Here is a 9297-nt window from a genome sequence, read left to right as displayed (position 1 = left end):
TTCTCGATGCAAGACTTTATTGGTTGGTGGGTCAGCAGCAGCACAGGTCTGAAGGACCGAGGTGGTGTGTTTGTCGTGGGGGGACCGCGAATCCTGGCCCTGCCCTCTTGCCTGCACAGGCTTCCTGCCTAGAAGCACAGGCTTCCTGCCTAGAAGCACAGGCTTCCTGCCTAGAAGCGCAGCCAGAACATGCCACTACGGATCCGGTTATAATCTGGAAGCTGTTCAATGGGGCCTGTGGGGAGAGGGTGGGGCGTCAGGGTGGGGCACCTGGGTGGTACAGGGACACCTGGCCCCATGCCGCGCCCCACTCAGAGCTGCCCAGAGCAGCACAAGGCAGGCTTTAGTGGAAAGAGGGTGAAGAACATTCCTCCAGGGGGTGCTGAGCCTGCCCCTTCACGCTCTGGCCTCTGGAGCCCCACCCCACACGCGGAGGTGTCCGTTACCTGGCGGGTGTGGGGTATTGATGGAGGCACCTTGGCAGGGAGTCAGGGAGCTGCCAGGACAAGTTTTCTAAGCAAGAACTCCCTGGCAGCCAGGCAGTTGGGCAGAGCCTCTTGGGGGCCCCAACTTGCTGCTCCCAATGAAAGTTGGGGGAAGGGGGGGAAGCAGAGGCAAAGGGGAGGCCCAGACAGCAGCCTGAGGAGGTGGCCAGAGAGCGGACCTTCCAGGCGACTCACCGAATCCAGCCACTGCCGGGCACTGGTCGTAGAAATACTTGGAGCAGACCTCACGCACCACCCTGGCGTCCACCTCCTACAGGACGACGCAGAGGGCACACTAAGGGGCAATGCCTCTGGGGACCAGTCAACAGCATCCAGTGACCAAGATCTCCCCACACACCGAGGGTCTGACCCCGCACCCGAAAGGGGAACGGCGGCAGGGCTCCCTGGCCACAGGCTTCCACGGGCCCCAGGCACCCCACAGCCACCCACGCCTCTGCCCTGCCCCCCGGTTACACCCCCGGGGCGCCCACAGGAGCAGTCTGCCTCAACGCCCCACCCTCTGTGAGTTGGCAGCTCAAGACTCCCAAAGCCCTCTCCCCCCAGGGGCCTGTTACCGCAATCCGGCTTTCCCACTCGGCCAGGGGAATGCGGCGGCCGTACGTAAGGAGACTGCGTCCGATGTCCTCACACACGGGAGTGGTGCCTGCAAGGGTGAGGGAGGCTCACAGGCCCGCACCGAACCTCCAGGGTTCTGCACTGACTCGGCCTGATCCTAGACCACAATCCTCACCTGTACAACCTGACCTGTATCCATGGGCTTCTCAGGCCCGCCCACAAAGGGTCCCTGAAACCCCAGGCCCCTGGGGAAGGGGCAGTGGTGGGACACAACGTGACCGCCAACGTCGTCCTTGCTGGTCTTGGTCAGGAGCACTGGTCGTGCTGGGACTGTCACCGCCCATACCCACCCCACCCCTAGCCACAGGGCTGCAGGACTCACCATCCAGATGAGACACCAGAGCGTTTCGGAGGAGGTTTTTGCCCCGGACCACCTCACTCTCTGTGGCGCTGGTGCACAGGCGCATCCTAGGGCAGGGGCGAGGTGGGAGTCATCCTGAGAGACGCTGCGGTCCCCAAGCCTCCCGCAGCCAGGGCCAGCAGCGGCCGCCACTCACCACTGGCCCTGCAGGACGAACATCATGTCGTCGATGCTCATGTGGTCGCAGACGAAGTGCGCGCCCAACAGCCCAGTGTCTGCGTAGCAGATGTTGAAGGTCTGGAAACTCTGGCACAGCTTGTTGGTCGCAGCGATGGAAGCCAATGGGCTGGACAGGTGCTACCAGGGGCCAGGGTGGTCAGCACCTGCCCTCCTCTCTGCCACCCGCCCCTGAAATCTGCAGGATGAGCGCCCGCCGCCCAGCTGCCCCTCTCCCCTGAGTCGAGGTCCCCGCCGCTGCCCAGCTGCCCCTCTCCCGAGTCGAGGTCCCCGCCGCCGCCCAGCTGCCCCTCTCCCAAGTCGAGGTCCCCGCCGCCGCCCAGCTGCCCCTCTCCCGAGTCGAGGTCCCCGCCGCCGCCCAGCTGCGCCTCCCCCGAGTCGAGGTCCCCGCCGTCCACTCACTGCGCCGCCACCGTAGGTGCAGTCGTAGTGGCCGATGACGGCGTTGGCCACCTGGAGGGCCACGTTGTCCGGGTGGGCCCAGCCAGGCCCCTCCACTGCGATGGCCACGTGGGCCAGAGGCAGGCCGTCCTCACGGTGGCGGATCTGAAACGGGACGTGGCAAAGCTGAGGGACAGCCAGACCGCCCCGGCGACAGCAAAGGTGCCAAGTGTGGCTGGGAGCGTGTGCATGCAAGCATCACCACGTGTGCCTGGGAGGCAGCAGCCGCGGGACCCCGGCCCAACTCCCGAGGCACCTCCGGAGTCGTGAAAGAGCCAGGCCCACGGGAGCGCCACCCCCACCCACCTCACTGCCAGTGAAGCGGCACGGACTGAGGGTGGGCACAGCGTCCTCGTCGTATGTCCCGGAGAGCCCGCTGAAGTGCTTCTGGGCAAGGTCGAGCAGCTGCCGGTGCTCCAGCCCTGCCGAGATGGACAGTGTGCTTACCGGTCAGCCGGGCCCAAGACGCCACACAGAGGCACAGGACCCCGTGTCCTGCCTCGATGGGAGAACCCCCAAGACAGGACATCAGGACCAGGTGAGGGCAGAGGAGCCTCCACAGACTCATTCCAGCTCGGCAGCAGGCAGGGCAGACCCCCAGGGCCCAACAGCTCCCACCACCTCGGCCACAAGGAAGCAGCAGACGTCAGCCAGACTGAAGGACGGGCCCTCACGTGACGCACTCTCACCAGCACCACACACACACACACACACACACAAGACTGGTGCCCCTGGGCATGAGGCCACCCGTCCTGCCTCACCCCTCCAGCCCTTCCTCAAGCAGATTCTGTAGGGCTGGTGAGAGGGCACAAAGAAGCGCCACGCAGAGCTGTGACTAGCTCTGGGGCCCCCTGTGCCAGGGACATGGAGCAGCAATGTCACAAACTCATGTCTCATGCCCTTGCCGGACCTCCTCTCCACCAGCAGCTTCCGCTGCCCCAGCCCCTTGACCAGTGGGCGCTGTGGTACAAAGCGGCACCCCCAGGTACAGGCCGCCAGGTGCCTCTGCCTTTTATTCTTTCCTTCCTTGAGCTCAGATCCTGCAGGTCTGATGTGTCAGGAGCTCAAACTACTCTTGGTTCACTAGCCCCAAGGTCACCAGCCGAGCTCCTCCTATCAGTCTCTCTCGTCCAGCCAGCTACCGTTCGTTGGGGCGGCATCCCTGACCTGCTCCTGTCCCCTCCTGGCTCAGACGTCCATCAGGCTTCCATCTACAAACCCGTCTTGAGTTCATCCGCTTCTCTCCCTTCCTCCTGCCGCCTCCCACCAGGCACCTGCCACAAGCCCTCCCTGCATCCGCCTGCTTCCACTCGGCCCTGACATGGCAGCAGCTGCTGTTGTTTAGTCGCTAAGTTGTGTCCAACTCTGCGACCCCATGGACTGTAGCCCACCAGGCTTCTGTGTCCATGGGATTTTTTCAGGCACGAACACTGGGGTGGGCTGCATTTCCTTCTCCAGGGGATCTTCTTGACCCAAGGATCAAACCCACGTCTCCTGCACTGGCAGGTGGATTCATTACAGCGGAGCCACCAGGGAAGACCACATGGCAGCAGAGCAAGCCTCCCATCACAGAGCCCGTGACACTGCTCTGCCCCTCTGCGCAGACCCCCCACTCCCCATGTAACTAAATCCCACCACTCTTCAGTTCTCTGTTCAAATGACAAGTACTTCAAAAGCACCTCCCTAACCTCTGCTGCTGCTGCTGCTAAGTCGCTTCAGTCGTGTCCAACTCTGTGCGACCCCATAGACGGCAGCCCACCCGGCTCCCCCGTCCCTGGGATTTTCCAGGCAAGAACACTGGAGTGGGTGGCCATTTCCTTCTCCAATGCATGAAAGTGAAAAGTGAAAGTGAAGTCGCTCAGTCGTGTCCGACTCTTAGCGACCCCATGGACTGTAGCCCACCAGGCTCCTCCATCCATGGGATTTTCCAGGCAAGAGTACTTGAGTAGGGTGCCATTGCCTTCTCCACCCTAACCTCTGAGTCCCCCACAAAAATCCCCTGACCACACCGTGCCTTCCTTTTGGGGCACTTTGCATCTACCATCCGATGTCCGGTTTCCCACAAGGCCAAGAGGAACAGGCTGGAGGCCTGAATCTCCCCCAGCCTCAACCTGCGTCTCCAAGGACCAGGTGAGCCTGAGAAAGTCCTGAGGCCTGCAGAGGCCAGCAGGCCAACTGAGGCGTGCATGAAAGGCGAGCAGCAGCCCTAGGTGGCCCAGCAGAATCCCACCCCACCTCAGAGAGCACAGGACCGAGGTCACGCCCCTCAAGGACAGGACAGGGCGGGAATAGGGTCCACAGGAATGGAGGATCCCCCACAGTCAGAACCAGGAGACCTGGCCCTGCTAATCAAGGCCGTAGCCCAGCCCAGCCCACCCCCCATTACCACAGGGCTTCAACCAGCCCGCTGCTCACCTCCAGCTGCTGCTAACACCATTCGGGGAGCCTTGTAATGCCGGCTGAGGTACTCGGTCAGGTCTGCCTGCGACAGCTTCCTGCAAGACACCCCGCCAAGGGGTCAACACTGCTCCCAGACCGCAGTGATGTGGGTCACACGAAATGGGGCGGAGGAGACAGACAAGGAGACTCAGCTTCACCAGATCCTTGCCCCATCTCTGGCACTTGCCACTCTGGGGCCAAGAGGGCAGCCCTCACTGGGGCCTCTCACGTCCAACTTCAGGATAGGCTTGGAGTCCCCTCCAAGGAGGGTGTGGGCTGACATGGGGGCTTCAGGGGCAGCGGCAGGGCTCCTCCTACCAGAGGACAAGAAGCCACGTGGAGGGACCCCCAGAGCACCCTCCCTCAGGCTGGCAGGACACACACATGGAAACAAAGCCCGCAATTTGAGTGGGGACCACACAAACATTCAAAAAGACTCCTGGGGAACATGTGGCAACACAGAAAACGTCTCCAGTTGTGTGAATTAGGAAAATAAACAGCACAGGCACTCGGCCAAGTAAATGCAAACTCCTGCGGCTGTGGCCTGCCCAGGCCCCAATAAGTGGACGACCTGCCCCTGGACCGGCCAGCTCGCACCTGACATTCTCACTGGGTCCCTCCACGGACTGGGCTAGAGGTGTGCCCTGGAAGGCTGTGGCGTGCAGGTAGTTGAAGACCACGTCCCGCATGGACGTGTCATTCTCCTGCAGCTCCTGCAGGATCACATCCCGCTCCTTCTCAATCTGGGAGTCCTCGAGGCTGCAGTTCTGCACGATATCGGCCAGGAGCTCTACAGCTGGGTGCAAGGAGGACAGGTGTGGAGACAGTAACAGCATAAACCCCCCAGGCCTGACCCCTTTGGTGTCAAGGCCCTTCTCTAAGGGTCACCCCATTCTTCAGTCAGGCCAGGGGCTCCTGAGCGCCTGTCCTCTGCACCCGGGGAGCCCTACTGCGTGCCAGCCCTGCCCTCCAGGCTTACCTTTTGGCAGGTCCTTTGATAACGCCTTAATGTAGTAAGCCGTGTGCTCCCGGGTGCTGTAGGCATTAAGATGGGCCCCCATGCTCTCCACCTCCTTCTCCAAGGCATTGCCAGGCCGATTCTTTGTTCCCTGGAACCAGCCACATGGGAGCCCAAGATCCCGCATCCTCATAGGCTGAAGTCCCAGCAGGACCACTGGTCCACAAGGTAGTGCCCTCAGCAAAGACTATGGGGTTTCAGGGCCCAGAGTCTGGGGGTCACCAAGTGCTCAGCAGGCCTTAAGCTCATCAAGGCAACAGCATCGTGGCCCGACAGAATGGAGACATCCAGGGGCCAGGGAAGAAGGGCATGCCCAAAGCAAGTGTTAACAGAAATCTAGCACCCCCACACCAAGAGGGGGGACAGCTCGGGGGAGCGCATGTGACTGCAGAGCGCCCATGGCAGCCTGACCTCACCAGCCCTCGCTTACTGACAGCCGTGGTCAGGTGAACTCACACTGTGCTCAGGCAATGCTGCTCCCCACTCTCCCTCACACCATGTATGATTCTGTGTGTGTGCCAGGGGCCTCTGTGGGGCTCAGCCTTCGTCCTGCATGTGTGTGTGTGAGTACTGCTGTCCAATGACACACACCCGCATGCTGAGACTGACACGCACATGTGTGACGCTGGAGCTGGCTAGCTGCCCATTCCTGCTCCATACCCTCACCAACCCCGTATCATCTCTATTTTTTTCATTCGTTTAGAAACTCATTGTTTACTCCATGCAAACACAGGATGGCTAAGGGGTTGTTCTCATCCTCATGAAAGCTCCTACTTGATTTTACAAATCAGAGATACACAGCATTTTACAAAAACTAAGTTGCTGGACTTGTTACAATGCATGTGTACATCCACAATTCTACATCTGTGCAGGCAAACAACACAGGCCTGGCTTCTGATGAAGAGCAGGGCTCCCATGCTCCTTGGGGTTTTTCTGGCTCTGGGGACCTTGTGCAGGGGTTTACCAGGTAAGAACTCACTCAGGAGAGGCCTGGCCCACGTGGCGTCTCCCAGGAAAGCCAGACAGAGATTGCTTCCCTCCGCCCCCTTGCTAACAGTCCTAAGTGAGGAGGCTAACTTTTCTGACTGGCATACTCAGGAGGGACAGCAGGAAGCCCTCAGTACAGGGGAGATGCAGGACTTAGGAGCCTCACCTTGAAAGCCAGATGCTCCACAAAGTAGCCGGCCCCGTTGTTCTTCTCAGTCTCGTAACGGCTGCCGGCATCAATCCATACCCCCACCTGGACAAGAAATCACCAAGAAAGGTAACAAACAAACAGACCCCAGCCCCCACTCACACCCGACCCTGCGGGATCCAGAACAAGCCCCAGACAGGGGTTCACGGTTCCAGGTGGGGAAGATGTTCTCAGTAGGCCCCGAGGTTGGAAGCTCGGGCGCCAGCTGACTGACTAGTCACGCTGCATCACCTTTAATCCCTGCTGATCTCTGCTGGTGACGAGACTCCCAGGGAAGCTTCTAACTGCACATTCACCTGTCCCGTCACTGCAGAAAATTCTTAAATTCAGTCTCACTTTTCAGTTGATTCTTTGTTTCTTCTCGGCAAACTACTAATCACTTACAAACAACTTTTTTTCTCCTTCCTAAAAATTACACCCTCTTTTTGTCCTGGAGATTGCGTTCTTTCGTCATTAAAGGAGGAGGCTCATTCATACTTAAAAAATCTTTTTAATCAGACCTGGACACCTAACACTGCCAACACACCTTGGCACCCAATGAGAGATTCTTATAATTGTAATAGCTTCCTTGTGTGCTGTGAAATGCACATCACACTACTCACCCCCATGGTAACACAGATCTAATCTTTTCTTTTACTATTTGTATTGTAGCTGATTTAAAATGCTCACATCTACTTTCTAAGAGACGTTCATGTATGCGCTATATACCATAAATTCTTACATGAACATCATCTACTACTCATCTAACACCTTCAACAGATGCATTTTGTAATCCATAGTATTCCTTGATTACAATTGACAGCATTCTTTCTCTGGCACTTGAGCACAGCGGTGCTCCTTAAGATCAAGGGCATCTTTTGTTTCATTTTTGCTCTCAGTCGCTAAGTCGCATCCAACTCTTTGTGACCCCATGGACTGTAGCCTGCCAGGCTCCTCTGCCATGGGATTTCCCAGGCAAGAATTCCACAGTGCGTTGCCATTTCCTTCTCCAAGGGATCTTCCCGACCCAGGGATCAAACCCATTTCTCTTGTGTTTCCTGCATTAGCAGGTGGGTTCTTTTGCCACTGAGCCACCTGGGAAGCCCTGGGCATCTTAGTGTCCATGAAATACAGCATTCTCGATCAAGTTTTCTTAACAGGTTGTGTGTCAGCTTATACAGGTGTCATGTAGTAAGAAAGCTACCCATCACCTTTTGCAGTGTTCAGTCACAACTTGCATCACAGGACATTATTCCTGGAAAACTCAAAGAATTTACCAATCAAACCACTTGGAGAGGGGGTGGGGGTGGAATGAGAAAAAGACAGATCACCTCTTGAGAATCTTCTCTCCTGTTTACCTAACCAAGATATCTATCTTTGAGCCAATCTTCAGGAAAATTATCCATTTAACTGGAATTTTCAAGTGGTTTTCTTTTGCAATACATTTCCAATCTAGCCAAGGGATTACAACTTTGGGCCATGAGGCTGGCAGTCACCTAAGTCTCTGAATCCAATGGGCTGCTAAAGAAAAAGCTGAAAAGGGAGTTGGCCTCCTGACTGGCAGGCATCACATGCTAAATGTGCATTGGTTTAGTGAGAACTGCCTCCACGAAGTCAAGGCATGGTTAGAATCGCGACTGGAGTAGGAGGGTCAATCCTCAGGGTGACTGAGGAGAGTCTGACCCAAACCATAGAGCCCAAGGTCACACCCCGACCTGGGAAAGGAGGCCGTGCCCAACATGGAGGCGCCCTCCTGACAGCGGACTCCGCTCACCGTGCAGGTAGGCTGAGAAGACTGCTCCGAGGCCACTCGCAGCCCGTTGTCCAGCTGGCTGACCTGCGTCTCTGGCACGCTCTGGAGGGCCTGGGCGTAGGTGGCGGTGCCCCTCAAGTCAGACGACCTCAGCAGGGCCGGCTGTTGGAAAAGGGCGACCGGGACTGAGGACTAGAGTAGGGGGTCGCGCCTCAGCTTGCAGGCCTGCAGTGTGGGATCCCCGTCCCCGTGCTCAGGTGGTCCACGAGACTCCCATTCGCGCCCTGGGCCGTGACCTTCCCACGGCCCTGACCCCGCGACCTCCCCATTCTCTACGGGCACTAACAGCCCGCTCCCGGTCCGCGTTCCGAAGCCCCGCTCCCCACAGCTCTGCGCTCTCGTTGCCACCTCACCGAGCGGCGGGTGCGCAGCAGCACTCGCGTCCCGGCGCCAGCTGCCCGGCAAACCGCGGAAGCCGCCATCTTCTAAGCGCCAGAGGACGCTGGGCCGCGCCACGCATGCGTAGAGGCGCGAGGCGCAGGCGCAGTACTGGGGTCTTGGCGCTCGGCCGCCCCCTGGCGGAGGAGATCGGAAAAATTAACTTACTCCCTGAAGGTCGCTGTTGCTTGTCTTCGCGTCCCTGGGTACCAGCGCGCATCAATGCCCCTGGCTAGTCATCGTCCTGCTCAGGTCTGTTCTGGATCCAGTTCATCTTTCCCCTTCACTCGTGGGAGAGTGCCCGACGTTTCTCACGAACCGTGGGCGCCTCGACTGCACTGAGTGCTTGGAGTGGGCGAGCGGGCCGGAAGCGCA

General features: G+C 58.6%; 1 protein-coding gene across 1 annotated transcript; it reads right to left on the bottom strand.

The window, feature by feature from the left end:
• On the bottom strand, positions 1–9056 carry LOC102405660 (cytochrome b-c1 complex subunit 1, mitochondrial). The gene is made up of 13 exons (XM_006065162.4): positions 8898–9056; positions 8506–8646; positions 6711–6797; positions 5519–5648; positions 5137–5335; positions 4516–4595; positions 2407–2522; positions 2062–2205; positions 1619–1779; positions 1444–1529; positions 1061–1149; positions 681–756; positions 1–235 (listed from the first exon to the last, which is right to left on the bottom strand). Exons 1-13 carry the CDS (start codon positions 8964–8966, stop codon positions 171–173), a joined length of 1443 nt encoding a protein of 480 aa, XP_006065224.4. The 5' UTR covers positions 8967–9056; the 3' UTR covers positions 1–170.
• Positions 9057–9297: the final 241 nt, after the last annotated feature.

The sequence above is a fragment of the Bubalus bubalis genome, chromosome 21 (genome assembly GCF_019923935.1).
Source record: "Bubalus bubalis isolate 160015118507 breed Murrah chromosome 21, NDDB_SH_1, whole genome shotgun sequence".
Lineage (NCBI taxonomy): Eukaryota > Metazoa > Chordata > Mammalia > Artiodactyla > Bovidae > Bubalus > Bubalus bubalis.
Note: the sequence above shows the minus strand (reverse complement) of the source record. Positions and strands in the feature narration are given on the sequence as shown.

Coding starts and splice junctions, on each gene's coding strand:
- LOC102405660 (XM_006065162.4), bottom strand. CDS start 8,966: ATGGCGGCTTCCGCGGTTTGCCGGGCAGCTGGCGCCGGGACGCGAGTG. Junction 1,530..1,618: donor TTCGTCCTGCAGGGCCAGTG/GTGAGTGGCGGC, acceptor CCCCTGCCCTAG/GATGCGCCTGTGCACCAGCG. Junction 1,150..1,443: donor TCTGGTGTCTCATCTGGATG/GTGAGTCCTGCA, acceptor TCACCCTTGCAG/GCACCACTCCCGTGTGTGAG.